At 35.3% G+C, this 16,186-nt stretch overlaps 1 protein-coding gene across 1 annotated transcript in view; it reads right to left on the bottom strand.

The window, feature by feature from the left end:
• The window catches only part of LOC134546148 (zwei Ig domain protein zig-8-like), a 596,884-nt gene that overhangs the window by 214,558 nt on the left and 366,140 nt on the right, over positions 1-16,186 (bottom strand). Inside the window, exon 3 of the mRNA XM_063388705.1 lies at positions 3,294-3,504. Coding sequence (XP_063244775.1) covers positions 3,294-3,504 — 211 coding nt within the window. The remainder of the gene's footprint in view (positions 1-3,293; positions 3,505-16,186) is intronic.

The following is a 16,186-nucleotide window of genomic DNA, read 5'->3' on the forward strand; positions in this document are numbered from 1 at the left end:
TGATAGCCGAGTGATAATTTTACACAGATATTTTACACCAGTTGACGTACCTGCGCATCTTCAAATTACAGAAATTTCACTCTCGTAACACAACCAGCCACACACGATAGTTTCCCTTGTTTCTTACACTATTAAATTTAATATTAACTTTCCCTTAAGATAAAATTAAGTACAATAAAAACGGGTGTGCCCTATAGGTACTTATTCAGGCATTAGAAGTTATAATCACTTACAGTAATAAAAAAACTAGCTCTCATATATAATGCAAATAATTTATAATAAGAAAATAAAATAATTAAATCATTGGAGTGATATAAAACGGTTGGTAAAGTATAAATAGTATATTTAATTTAAAAAATTTAAATAAATACTTAAAATTTATTATAAATATAAACAAATGTAAAAACTGGTTAATTAATCTACTAAAATAATCAAAATAAATTTAAATTTAAAATGAAAATCAATATATATGCCTAATGTTTTTTTATTAATCAATTTCATTTATATAATTAATAAACCTAAAAGAATTTTAATGGAAATAAACTATACGTACTGAAATATAACCTCACTTACATTAATACACATGAAAAAGTTTATAAACACAATAAATTTATATCTCTTATATTCACAATGAATAAATATTTTAATTATATTGTTCAATCACTAAAGTATAAGATTTAAAAGAAAAAAATAATTTTAATTTGTATGTAGCATTTTTTTATTTAGTCTCTTTTTTATCCTGTGAAATTTGTGTTGTATGGTGCACGCGTTCCGTAAAAAAAAGTCACTCATCATTTTTTAATAACGCACCTAAATAAGTATAAATTCAATAAAATTGCAGACAAATTTCGTAAAAACTATAACGAGGCTTAAACCGTAATGTTGAGACGACCTAGGGTAGTAAAAAGTAACATAATTGAAGGTATGCGGTAAGATCTATTGTTGTGAGTCTATAAACTTTGTAGCTTTACACACAGAAAAAAGATATTTTCGGTAAAAAAAAATCTCTTCCCCCTCCCTTCGTTTCACAATATTAAATTCATTGGTAAAAATTATTTTTTTTTTGAAAATTTATAATATCACATATTTAAAGTTCGCTAAGGTTTTATTGTACGTTTGTGTGTAAATAACTGGTCTTATTCAAAACCCGCAACTCTTTCGCTAAATGACTTAATACCCCCACACCAGATCAGTCCATCTCCCGGTTCGGACAGCTCAGTCCGAACTGACAGTATGGACTTAATTGAAGCCTCCCCCACACACGATCAGTCTCGTGGATGGGGGAGCTGAATTGTTGCCCGTTGGATGGGCAGCCCTTCAGGATTTTTCTGGCAATGGTTTGTTTGTACAGCAACTGGAAGGGCAGCTCATCCAATTTCTGAAAATATGTTTCTTTAAGTGTTTAAATAATCCTGAAAACTTGCACCTTGGAAGGGCAAGCCATCAGGATTTTTCTTACAGTAGTGTTTTTGAAAAGTTGTCTGAATTGTTGCCCATTGGATGGGCAGCCCATCAGGATTTTTCTGACAGTGGTGTTTTTGAAAGGTTGTCTGAATTGTTGCCCATTGTATGGGCAGCCCATCAGGATTTTTCTGACAGTGGTGTTTTTGAAAAGTTCTCTGAATTGTTGCCCCTTGGATGGGTAGCCCATCAGGATTTTTCTGACAGTGGTGTTTTTGAAAGGTTGTCTGAATTGTTGCCCCTTGGATGGGCAGCCCTTCGGGATTTTTCTGACAGTGGTTAGTTTAGATTAGGTTACGTTAGGTTAGTTAAGGTTAGGTTAGGTTAGGTTAGATTAGGTTAGGTTAGGTTAGGTTAGGTTAGGCTAGGTTAGGTTAGGTCACTTTACAAACTAACCACTGTCAGAAAAATCCTGATGGGCTGCCCATCCAATGGGCAAAAATTCAGACAATCTTTCAAAAATACTGTCAGAAAAATCCTGATGGGCTGCCCTTCCAAGGGGCAAAAATTCAGACAACCTTTCAAAAACACTACTGTTAGAAAAATCCTGATGGGCTGCCCAACCAAGGGGCAAGTTTTCAGGATTATTTAAACTTTTACAGGAGTGTGTTTTCAGAAATTGGATGGGCTGCCCTTCCAGTCTCTGTACAAATAAACCACTGTCAGAAAAATCCTGAAGGGCTGCTCTTCCAATGGGCAACAATTCAGTCGCCCCTCGTTGATACTGCGGTTGTTGGTGTGTATCGTTCCAACGTAGAATATGGAAGAGATTTTGGCTGTTCCAATTGCAGTTTCACTCGTAGTTAGAAAAAGTGAAAAAAAAAACATAGCAAAGTAACCAAAATAGTATAAAAAAAGATTACTGCCACGACACTCAGCTGATGGACTGATTGACGGATTGTTTGGACTGATTGTTTGGACCCGGCGAGACGTTGTTCCCACGGAAGTTCGGACTGGGGACTCTCGAGCTGACAGTCCGATTTGATGGGAAGTCCATAAACTCCGACTGATCAGTCCACCGTCCTTGCACACACACCAGTGGCGGATACAGAGGTTCACCTCGGAGGGGCCACTCCAGGATTTCAGAGTAGCCAGAGATAAAAATGTCTTCAAATTACTTAATTTGTATTTAATCTACTCACACTACACATAACATCCAATCACCAGATTTTATGATTCTGCAAGAAATTCATTAATTATATTAATATATTTAATTGGTTTCAGAAACAATCATTTTTGTCGGCAATATTAATGTAGAAGACAACTGATTTTTCGGGGGGAGGGGGAGGGCACTTGCCCCTTGTGCCCCCCCTTGGATCCGCCACTGACACACACACACGATACTTCGGATCGACAGTTTGGACTGATAGTGTGTGTGTGTGTGTGGTAGCTTTGAATATATATACTGTATAGAAGTCGAGAGTGGATAGGATTAACTCTACGTTTTCCAGAAGCGTATGATGAGCAGCTTGGGAACTTCACCGCTGCAGTGCGCTGCCGTAACGCCCTGTATCGTCTTAGTTGTTATTTACACGTTAGAGCGCAGCAATGTCGCCCGCTGTCATTCCCCGCACCCCTCATTTATCATTCACTGTAGCTCAAGGTCATTCAACGGGATGGGGAAGGGGTGTTTGAAGAGTTCGACACTTGTCCGCTAGGGACCACCACAAGTCTATGCCCTAGAGATGCTGGCGATTGCGGCGGTGAATTAACCAACTACCTCAAAACCGTATTAGAAATTTTAACCTGGTCTGGCGACTTCTATAGAGTATATATATTCAAAGGTGGTAGGGTCTTCAAGATTTTAAAAGTTGTGATCGAGAGGAACTCACCGACGACGGTCAGGTAGACCGGGTGGCCGATGGGCGGCGTGGTCGAGATCTGGCACTCGTAGATGCCGGAGTCCTTCTTCTGCGGGTAGCGTATCCTCAGCGTCCAGTCCTCGGTGTGCGGGGAGTGGATGGCCTCGAACCGCTGGTCGCTGGTGTAGGTGTAGCGGCCCACAGTGAGCAGGTGGATGTCCCGATGCCGCACCCAAGACACCTGCCGGCCACCGACACGCAACCCGGCGTCAGCACGGGAAGCCAGCCTTTTCGCAGATTTTTCTAGCCTAACTAAAACTAAGTGTATTTTGGAGGGGTCCGGGTTAGGCAGGGAACTAGGTGCGTCTCAGGCCGAAGCCTATACGCCTAGTCATGCTGGGATTAGCCGTGCAGGGAGAGGGTCGCATGCATCATGTGCTAGGAGGGGATTGGCCAGCCATGGCAGCGATTGGCGCCATGACTTAACTCCCCTCACTCTTAAATCTAGACTATAACTAGAGATAGGTTGGGCCCAGGTAAAACCTGCATAGACACAGGGAAAAACCCTGGGAACATTCATGCGGGATGCAAATTGGCATGCATTACGTGTAGGAATTTACAGGAGACAGAGGATGGTCTGGATGAAGTGTTGGACAGAGTAGAAAAGAGTCTACCATGCGGGGGTTGGGCACTTGGACTCGTGGTCCGCCTTGCTAATTGTCCAGTACTGGACTTTTCGCAGAGGACAGAGCCAAAAACCCGAAGTTCCCCGAAATTCAGGCTTTATTTCCGTATCTTTAACGTAGCTATCCTAACCAAATCAACAATGTTTTAAAGTATCTATAATGTAGCTAACCTAACCTAATTGACCATTAGTATACTTTAATCAACACCGCAATATTTATTTACAATGAACCAAAAAAAAAACCGATGATGCGCGATCGAGCGTTCGGCTCTCTCGTCTGTTGAAAAGAAGGCTTCCCCGTCAGCACGGGAGTCACCAACACCAGCGATGTCTCCTGACGCGTTGAGGGGGCGCCTCTCACTTCAGATCATGATTTCATATTTATACTAGCTTTTACCCGCGGCTTCGCTCGCATTGAAGCCATCAAATAAGTATCAGAGATCATTACAATATAAATGAATCAATAAAACATATTTCTCTGTAACAAAAATAAATAATTTTGGAATTTTGAATTTTGACCCTCGATAATACAGTGCAACGGTATTACAGTACTCAGGGTTGGAACTTCATAACTGGAATGCTAGATGGCGTTAAAGTAGCTAGATTTTGAGATTTTTTTATCTTTAGTAAAAAAGAATTATTTTTTAATTATTATTAATTTATTCTAATACCTCCGAGAAAATGTATACAAAGTTTCATGATGATCGGTTAAGTAGTTTTCGCGTGAAAGCGTAACAAACAAACTAACATTCACATTTATAATATTAGTAGGGAAGTAGGGATAAGGTTCACAAAGACAAAGGTAAAACTTACAGAATTAACTGTTCAAAGTAATGATACGGGCAGTATTTTAAATAAAATAACTTATCGAAAATCAAGCACCAAAGCCGGGGTTTAGTATTTTTTCAAGTGTTTTTTTTTTTTTTGCTCTGTAAATTGAGTGATTTGATAGTCAACTAATCTACAATCTATATGTAAATTTCTTGCATCCCTACGAGATTGAATTTTATTAAAATGTAAAACTGTGGTTGGTAATTTTCGTAATTTTTGTTGTTGGAGCCTATTGTAAGTTATTACTCTTTTTAATTACATCCTGAGTTATAGTTATTTTCTTAAAAAACAGACCTCCTTTTCACCACTTGGAGCTGAAATCGGAAAATATGAGAATTATTATTGGTAATTTTCGTATGTTTATTATTGGTAGGCCTACCCAATATAATATATTACGCTTAATACTTTTTGGAGATATAATTATTAATATTTAAAGCACACTTACCTAATTTTTCACCGCTTAAGGGTTTCATTTCATAAAATATAAAAATAATGTTTTTACTTTTATTTTTTGTTTGTTTATTATTGGTACCCAATATCATTTGTTACTTTTAATTAAATTCGGAGAAAAAATATTAATCTTAAAAACATACGCACCTCTTTTTTCACTGTTTAGAGTTTTGATTTTCGTAAAATATAATAAAAGTGTTTGGTAATTTTTTATATTTAATATTGATAAGCGAAATCATTCATTAGCTTAAATAAATTCGGAGACGTAATTATTAATCTTTAAAACATACTTTTCCTTTTTTAAACGCTTAGGGATTAAATTCTGAAAAATATAAAGAATTTATTTTTTTTTCCTGTTATTAATTTTTGGTACCTAATATGTTTTCTTGAACTTAAATACTTTCAGAGATATAATGAATTATCTCAAAAACATATTTACATCTTTTCCACATCCTTAGGGCTGGTATTTGCTAATTATGTACAGCTTATTTTTTTAAGTTAGCCATTGACTTTTCTAATTAAAAGAGTGCATCAAAATCCGAAAATATTTTTTGTTTGATGCACGAAAAAACAGACGAAAACCAGAAAATTTATTGTTGAGATCTCAATAACGTCAATAGCCATTTCCAATAGTTTTTTTTTTTTTTTTTCATCATTTCAACTAATGTACGGAATTTTTGGCTCGGGCAGTCTTATTATTAGTGTAGATATACCTAAATAACCATAGCCATGCATTGTACAAAACTGCAGTATCTTTCTCGTAGCTTTACAAAAATATTACTTGGCAATTGGTTTCCAGGGGATTTTTTTTTTTTTTGGTAAAATTACAGGAAAGTTATTTTCTGTGTAATCGAGGACGGGACCTCGCGTGGTGGAACTGTATTATCTTGAAGTCCCTCTCTCGCATCATCAAGTGCCGAAGTGTCTCACTCAGTCTGCATCGACGCTTGGTCTCCGCAACTTTCCTTACTATACAGCTCCTTATCTCGCTGACCAAAAATAAATATATGTATTTAAGCTCCTGTACATGTACTTCCATATAAAAATATATACATGAGTTAAAAAATATATATGAAACTAATATTTAAACTGCTATAGCTGACTTAGTTCTTTTTCAAACCTACCAAGATATATAGTTTGAAAGAAAAAAAATTGAAGCAATAAACAAATAAAACTTAAACTAATTAGTATTATACAAAAATATATATAATTCCTTTCACAGCTTGGACAAGCAGTTAAAAAATAGTTTCTAAAAAACAATATTTAAAAATTTCAAATGCTTCCTAGAAATTTCTCCAAACATTCCAAAGTGGTGAAACCAGCTAGGAAAAAAATGCACGGGTAACTCTGTGCATGTCATGTAAGTCATTTCGAGTCCAATATGGCCGCCATTACGTCACAATCCACAGTTTGAACCCCGGAACATGGCAACTCAGCCTTGAAGCCTGGGCCAGGATCTCCTATTTCAAACTACTAAGGCATAATTTAAAGGGCGTGGGTTGGCACGGGAACGCTATCTCGCTTCCCAATTGCAATATGAAAGAGTATTGTGCTCAAGAAAAATTGGTTGTCTGTAAAGTCGGTTTACGGACGATAGTTTAACGTGACGTCATAACAAAACTTTGATGAAATTATTGCATATTTTTATGAATAAAATTGAATCATTTTTATTTTAATAATAAAAGAATAAATACTTGAAATTAAACTAGTAATCAGGTTTTTAAAATGCAAGAATAATTAACCTTTATTGCCGAAATTGTTTTTGTAATAAGCAATGAAAACCACATTAACTTTTCACTTCACTTTATAAACATTCGAAGAAACAGTTCACGTTTAGATGACTTGTAATTAATGTTAAAAACTGGCGTTTAGCTTTAAATGTAATTATGAACAAGTTTTCATATAAATAAGCTTAAATCAAATTTCTATCATCGATTATATGAATCACCATAATTTTTTTGTCATTTGTAACATAATCTATTTTACTGCACTCTCCGACAGCGTAACGGGACAATGAACGTAACGGGACACAGCGTAACGGAACAATGTGCGTAACGGGACTATTTTTTCGTGCGTGTAGCCGGCGTTCACCGATTTATTAGACGTTGTCACGTCAAAAATAATGTATTCGTCGCCTTCGGCGTAAAGTCGGGTAGTACGTGTCAAATGTCCGGCGATCAGGATCCTGTGAGATCATGCGAGGATCTTCAGCCCGTGGAGCGCGTGCGTGTGGCCAATGGCCCGGGGCGTTGCTTTCCGACGCTGATGAGGACTCTCGACGAAACGAAAATTTTCGCTGGGGGGGGGGGGGAACACGTGAAAGCAGGGAGCTTTTTGGGTTCTCAAATTTTGCTGGGATCGGGTTTCCCCCCCTCATCATTTCCCGGAACCACGAGCCCACCATTATCTCCGAAGGAAGCGCTCGCGAGCCCGGAACAATGCACCCGGGGTCCTGGCGAGACGCGCAGGGACGTACATACAGCCTCTGGAGTCTGGGCGGGCTCCTGTTGCCAGGATGTCTTGCTCCTGTTGCCAGGATGTCTTGCCCGGAAGCGCCTCGGGGTAAGGCGCCGCTCACGTGTCACGTATCGAGTCTATGTACTTTCACCCGCAAAACCACCGAGCTGTGGCCTTACACGCTGTACAGCCCGTCTCACTCCTGGACTCAGCACAGAGCAAATGCCACATCCAGCTACCGGGGCTTGTTAACATTGACATCATCATTTTGTATACTATCGATAATCATAAGTATTAGTATATTTTGAATTTTAAAAAAACTTTTTTTTTGATTTCGTGAGACCATAAAATATTGCTTTTTAATTATTGTAACTACAGTTTTATAGGTACATTATAAATTTAAAAAAACTATTAGTAGCAGTCGATCACTATTAAAAACAAGGCATTCCAATAACTAATTTATATGGTCGATCAGAGCTCAAATTTTTAATGTCAAAATATATTAAAATAATTTATGACAAAAAATTGTCAAAATCAAGATGGCGTCTTTCAGTAGCGGATCTTAGGATTAAAAGTTTAATATTAACAGATTTTGATATTGATGGAATACAAGAAGTTTTATTTCCAAAACGTTCTCATTCCAAAATTTATTATTAAAAAATTAAATCTTTCTTTAATACATTCAGAAACGTTTTTTTTTGTAATTAAAAAAAATTACATGCCAAGGTAGATTTCGAAGTACCTATTTATTCTTGAAATATTTTGGCAAATTATTTATTCATTAAATATTTGCTCATTAATCCATGCAGCGAAAATAAAACGAATACATTTAACTCCTCAGTATGCACCATTGACTAACTTCAAACGAATTCCATATTATATGCCAACTAAGGAAAACACTAATTTTTATCCTTTTTACTAATCACATTGTCGTATAAAAATTTGCTTTCCATCAAAGTTTAAGATAATATAAAGAAGGTTTAAAATAAATTCGAACTAATTTGAAACTGAGAGAATTTCTAATTAATTTAAATTCCACCCCCTTGTTTTTACAGTGATAGTTCGTATCATCAAAAATTGTTTCAGCCATATTTTTAGATGAAGTTTAGGATTCATAAAATAAATTAAAACGAATTTGATTGTGTGTATACATTTAGTAACTATTATTTTTTACTTTCAAACCTTGTTATTTCCACAACTTGCAGTAATGGTAAGTTAGATAAAATTTATTTTATCAAATGTTTTAGTCAGTATTTTGAACATTATACACAAATAAGAATTTATTAGTTAGTGTATATGATACGGAAATTATTAATTTTTTAAAAATTTACCCTTGTGTTTTATAACCCCCTGCAGCAATGGCTCATGTTATCAAAATTAGTTTTAGACAAAAGTTTTTGATAAAAATTATAATATTTACAAACAATTTTAACGGATTCAATCGTGTCCTTACTAAGGGAGTTATGATTTTTTTTCCTTTATACTTTGTTTTACTACACCTGGTAGTTATGGTTAGTCGTATAAAAATAGTTTCAGACAAATTTTTTAGATAATATTTATTCGGTTTAGAAATAATACGATAGGAATTAGGAGTGTGCTTATTAAGGGAGTTATGATCATTTTTGTCTTGCAAACCATGTTATTTTACACCCCAAATAGTAATGGATGTTAATATAAAAAATATATTTGGACGAAAGTTGTGGATAATATTTTTTAAGTTTTACAATCATTCATATGGGAGGAATTTTTTTATTTAAATTTGTTATAAATTTTAAAATTTGTCTTGATTTCCTAGTTCAAAAAGTACGGAATTATCAATATGGCGACCGTAACGAAAATTGAATCATTCAATTATCCAATATGGCGGCCATAACTAAACGTGCAATGATGACGTCATACCAATCAAAGATGGCATGCACAACGGAACATGCAACATTTCTAGAATCCAATATGGCATCCTTAACAAAATGTGCAACGATGATGTATTAATTCAATTCGGCGGAATGTTTTATTAAAATTGTATTTATTAAATTTTTATGAATTTTATATTTTTCTAATTTTTCTAGAATAATAATTACCTATGGATTTTCAAGAGGGTGGCCGTATCGAAAATTGCATCGGTAACGTTATAATATAAATGTTGGCCATTTCTTGAAATCTAAATGGCAGGACGTTCTAGAAAAAAAAAGACGGAATCCAAGATCTTGGATCTAAAATGGCGGATCCAATTTGGTGGATCAAACATGGCCGCCGGGATCAGGGTTAAGTTGAAAGGTCAAGGTCAAAGATCAATGTCAAGGCCATCCAATATTGCCGCCGTGACGTCATAATCCAAGATGGCATTGACAATCCATAATCCACACCATGCAGCCGGAGCCATGGGAACTATTATATAGTGCGTGAAAATGAGAAATGAAAAATATTTATGGTGTAAAAATGATTGAAAAAGCAAGATGGCCTTTTTCAGTTCCTATTTCTCTCCTTAAAATGTTTTAGGCCTATTTCTTTCATTTCGCGAAACATCTCTGCGAATGTCTGTGTTTACCCTCGAACTTTAGTTAAAGTTTCTTCGCGTGTGGAGTAGAATAAACGTGTAACACGGTGGCTCAGTGCGGAGGTTAAAAATAACGACGCCCTCGCAGTGTTGGGCCAGGCCAGCGCAGGTGCGAGCAGTTTATATAATAATGGCTTGTGCAGCGTTAATGACAGGCCCTCCCGGCTGCTTAAAACAACGAGTCCCTTTTAAGTTTGGCCTTCTGGGGCGGCTCTGCCAGAGAGCAGGACAAACCATCCCACACACGGGGTCATTAGCACTGAGCGCTTCTTTCACTTTATCTCGCACTTCCCAGCTTTCGGCGAAGCACGCGAGGACTAACCACGCTTGCACAGAAAAAAAAAACTTTCTAACTTATACAAAAGATTCCTTTAGGAAATTGGTAACCAAGAAATAAGTATGTAGTTTTTAATACAATAAATATGTTATAACTTTGTGCAACACATAGCTACGGTCATTTTTGCATTGATGGAATACGTGCCTATGAAAATTTATGCATAATTACATATTTAATTAATAATTCATTCAAGGATTTAATTTTTTTACATCATGTGAAAATAATCAAAAATTCAATTATTTGACTTAATTTGGTTTTATTATTCTAGAAAGCTATTTAGGAAAAAGCTTACAAAAACTTTAACGTAAGTTCTGGGACAACACGAAGCATAAATTCCCGGGAAATAATCCAAATCCACTATTACTGAAAACACATTGAAGTGATCGAGTTATTTTTATGAAAATGTATAAATTTACAATTATCTTTAATTTTATATTAATATTTCTGTTTCATTTACAAAAATTATAGTGTGGGAGGATAACCATTACATATCTCGTGGTACAATAAAGTAATTTGAAGAGAAATTATATTTATACTAACTTAGATCGGAGACTTTTTTTACATCCATGTTGGCTTCTGGATTGAGGCCACCTAAGTCTATTAGCTGTCTTTCTGAAAGAAACTAGGCTCATTATAAAAGTCAAAACAAAATATAACTAAGCAATATCATATAACCTAGATTATGTTCATACTTCTACTTCCTGGATTTGGTCTTTCTGTTTCGTTTTCAATAACTTACATTAGAAGCAGATTTATTATTTCTTTAATTTAATAATAATTTAAAACATTTTAATATATTTACCTGCATGATGTTTCTTTTGTTTCTTGTATCTGTATTGAAAATTATGAATTCTATAAAGCCTTTATTATAAAACAACTTTTGAAGTGGTTTTTGAATGCTTTCTCAGTATATGTTTGTAATTATTAAAAATGTTAATATCCTTTTAAAAAAGTCGCTTTTCTGTTTAAGTGACAATACTGTTTATTAAACATTTAAAATGTATTTAATACTCATAATTATCACATTCATTAAAGTGTAAATGTTTTTTTTAAATAACCAAATAAATTCCAAATAAGGTATATATATATATATATATATATATATATATATATATAATCACTTCATGAAATATGTTAAAAAATAAATATACGAAACTTTTATATTAACCTCCGATCATCTATAAAATAGACAAATTTACATAACATAATAATTTTATTACCAAAAGTACAGAATGGTCTTACTTATTTTTTTACAAATAATTGCCAAAACGATCGAGGCATTTGTCATATCGTAACACAAACTTCTCGATGCTTTCTTCGAAGACGTAAGCCGCCAATGAATAGACCACTATCTCCCTCACGACGTTGCTGTGAGGCGGGTGGTCTAATCACGCGGCGCACTGGCTCCCGCGCCATGACGTATTGACAGAGATTCGAATAGTGCGGCACAATACGCCGCGTGATTAGTCCATCCGCTTCACATCAGTGTCATGAGGTAGAGGGAGATCCAGGCGCTGACTCTGTGTGTGTCTATTCATTGACGGCTAAGTATCGAGAAGCTTGTGTTACGATATGACAAATGCCTCGATCGTTTTGGCAATTCTTCAAAAAAATAAGTATGTAGGACCCTGCTGAATGTTTGGTAATAAAATGATTGTGTTATGTAAATCCATCTTTTTATAGCCCATCGAAGGTTGAAAAAATAAATAAAAAACAGACCTCGTATGTGTAAATGGGGAAACAGCAACATATCTTGTATTAAGTTAAAGAAAGTTACAATAATATAGAAAATGATTTATGTCTTTGGAAAGCCCTAGAATAAATATTTATAGAATAAAATTGCTAACCACGGAAAACATTTCAGGATATTATAAGAAATATTTTAAAAATCATAAATATTACACTGTATTTTTCACAATATATTTTTTAGTGTGACTAAAAATTATTTGAATAATAATTTATGTTTTTTGGTACAAAATAAAATAATAAAGCTACGTAAAATGTTATACTTGCAGCTTAAGTACTGAGATAAATATCAATGAATACAATGTTTAACACGTCTTTATTAACCTCTATGTTATGAAATTATGTTATCAATTCTTTTTAGTTTATTTTATCCTATTTCTAACTGACGTATCGATTTGAATCTTTGCAAGTATTTGTAATCCGGATGAAAGTACAATAATTTTATGACTATGATCCGTAGTGAGAAGTAGGGAGTGTCAGTGGGACAAAAAAAACTATTTACACTTGTAAGTATGTAATCAAATCTTGGAAGTCAATTTGAACATACTTCCAATCGTCGTGTGGATTTTAAATTATGCAAGTATATGTAATCAAGATGATGATTATACAATAATTTCAAGACTTTGAACTGAAGAGAGAAGAGGGGGTGTCATAGGGGCAAAAACCACTATCTTTACATGTAAATAACAATGTAATCAAATCTTGGATAAAATGGGAGAGTCATATGGCAAATAAGACTATTTTCGAGCTAAGAGGCATAAAAACCACTACTTTGGATCTATGTGCAATAACAATTATTTTTGTGTGTCCATGAGGCTGCGGCATGTTGTAAAATGTGCCTTGGGTTCGACTTATCTAATATTTTGCTACCATTTCACTTCCTTGCTTTTATAGACACACCATTGTTAACATTAACCAACCTTGTTTTTCGAAAGTAAGAAAATTTAAGTAATTTCATGATGTACTCCCGAGGCCTTCGGGCACTATCGGTCCCCCTCGGGCGAGGAAGGGGGTTAATTGACCCCGAAATTTTGTTGACTCTGAAAACTGTATTTGTGGCGCATTTCGGGGAGTATTACGAAGTTAGACTTCGGTGGGTCAACCCTTCCCCTACACCCGTCCGAGGGGGGATGGGTATAGGCCTTTTTAACTTTGATGTTGAATTAGTAGATGAATCATCAGTTATTGCTGTATTTTTTTAAGTTTGTTAGTATGTAATTTCATTTTTGATTCCTATATATAACTTATAATACGTTTTTTTTACTATTTCACACGACTTAAATGCGCCAAACAAAAGTAAAAAATAAATTAAATAAATTGAATACATAATTAAATATAATTGTACATGATGAAAATTAAAAATAAACATTTTAACACTCACATGCTTCCTATCAGTAAGTTCAAATGTCAAAAAAAATATTCTACGCAAACTTGTGCCTTCCTGTTTACTTTAAATCTCTATCGGATGAAAGTTAACACAATGGGTCCTGGAGAAAAAAAAGTACAGTAATATGTGGATTGCGTACAAATCCGTTTAAGTAAACTTTCCCTCTCTTACAATGACTCCGTCAGCAATTGGAGTCGTTCTTTTTTCCTATCTTACCTAAAGAAATCTTCACCAAAGAAATCTTCACCAGAATGCCCTTGTCTAACAACACCAAACGAAGCTCTGTTTATTTTAACTAAAGAAAATTTTTAACATTATTCTCTAATCTCATAGAGATTGATGGATGTTGAATTAACTGCTCTCATTGATCAAAGTACGTAAACTTAAATAACAAACATTGGAGACAAAATAAGTTTATACAGACCTAGCAATTGATATAAATCCTAGCATTGATTTAAAAATTCGAAGAGCTATAAAACTAAACATATACTAAAAGACAAAGACTTGCCACATGCATAGCAACACGGATTAGGATAAAATAATTGTGTGTACTTAAAACATAATAGTTTGACATACGAAATGGCGTATGAACAAAAAAATGTTTTAAGTCAATCTTCCTCATTGCAGGAATCATGTAAAGAACGTACATTTATATGAATCAGTAATTATGATGAAAATAAAAAAAATATTTGTAAAAATATAAGCATTTCTATAACAATTGAAAAAAATTCCTAAAATTATTTATGCATGTTGAATAAAAAGCATAAATATGACGATCGCGTAACAATAAAAACAATTCACGACTTTTCGAACCCTGGGAAATGTACAATTTTTAAATGCGACTCTGCATGCAGCAAAACATCATTGTTGTGTTAGTGTTCTCACTAAAAATAAAAACAAATACAGCTGTTCTGAATGCCCTAATACATATACGGGCGAACAGCAAATAAAATACAAACCACCATACGAAAACAGATAAATGAAATTTTATGAAGTGGGGGGGGGGGGGGGGGGGAAGGAAGAACATCCAAAGTTTCACAACCTTTTAACCCACGTTTTCATTACTTATTAATGAGTTATGAAGTGTTATTTTTTTTCTGTTGTTCTGAACATCCATCCGATCCGTCGCCGTCGGTGCCTAACGAAATTTTTTTTTGGGGTAGGGGGAGGGTGGGGTGAGTTTCGCCGTCCATTCGGGAGGCCCTTTTCATCTCTTCTCTTCTCTTCTCTTCTCTTATCCTCTCTTCCCTTCATTTTTCACGGGGGTCGGCGCTGCCTCGGCTCGAACCAGGCGAAATGAGGAGGGAGATGGATGGTCGGTCCGCCTCTGAAAACTGGCCGGGAACTCCTCGCTCGCCCGGCAGTAGTTCCTTATCCACCGCAGGTTCGCTCGGGTACGCGCGGATGACGGGTACTCCCTGCTGCGGCGACACCTGGCGGTACTATCCGCGCTCCGCCGAGTCACCCGGGTACCCCCGTGCCGCCGCGATCACGAGACACCGTGCGGTGCGTCGCACTCGAAGTGTGCTCGACTTTTGAGTGGACATTCGGCGGTTCAGTGTTGTTCCATATAACGATAGTCTTTGACCCAGCGATGTTGCACTGCTTGCCGTGGTTGGCATTTAAGGAAGAATAAAAAATGAAAGAATGTTTCAAATGTTTCGTTTTAGATGAGTGACCGTATTTTTTACCATGTAACCTCTGTGATTTAACAACATATTGGCCAACTTTCAACTGAAGATTTAATGAACAAAGCAAATTCAATGAATGGCATTAAATGTTCAACTGGAATCAGATACATTACTAGCAACTATTAATAAATAATGCACAAGTTTGTATCACATATATCAGAAAAAAATAATTATCAAATCTATAATTATGAAAAATTAAATTAATTGTTTGTATTATTATATGGACATCCATCACTAAATGTTGTGGCATATTTTTTAAACATTTTGTACAGAAATTTCCTCCAGATTTCAGTTCTATTTTATTTGTCTGGTTTTGGAAGTACCATATTTTAAATGATCTAATGAAGATCGTAGTACAACTATGCTTTATGTAACATGTGTTCATATGGAATGTAGACACATTCCTCTGTGACAGTATGCTGTAACCTCAGATTTTAAAGAGGTTTATATTCGAGAGAAGATTTGGTAACAGTTTGAACAAACGTAACGTGTCCTACAAACTTAAATTACTTTAGACATGTCTTGAGGACGAAGTTAAAACGCCCTGGGACTTGCCAGCGACCCTTTTTCGCAGTCTTGTTTGTGCTTTGTGTGCTCAGTTGCGTGAAATAACCACTGGATTGCTTTGTCTAGGTCTTCTGTTTCCTTCATCCACCAATATGCTGCTTCTCACAGGTGGTCTGCAAAAAACAGACGAATGTCTGCGAATTATTATACCCTCGCTTGATTTAGCGACAAGTATTAAATCAGTCTAAATATCTGTTATTGGACAGACTGTAGATTAT

The sequence above is a fragment of the Bacillus rossius genome, chromosome 1, assembly GCF_032445375.1.
Source record: "Bacillus rossius redtenbacheri isolate Brsri chromosome 1, Brsri_v3, whole genome shotgun sequence".
NCBI classification, from domain to species: Eukaryota; Metazoa; Arthropoda; class Insecta; order Phasmatodea; family Bacillidae; genus Bacillus; species Bacillus rossius.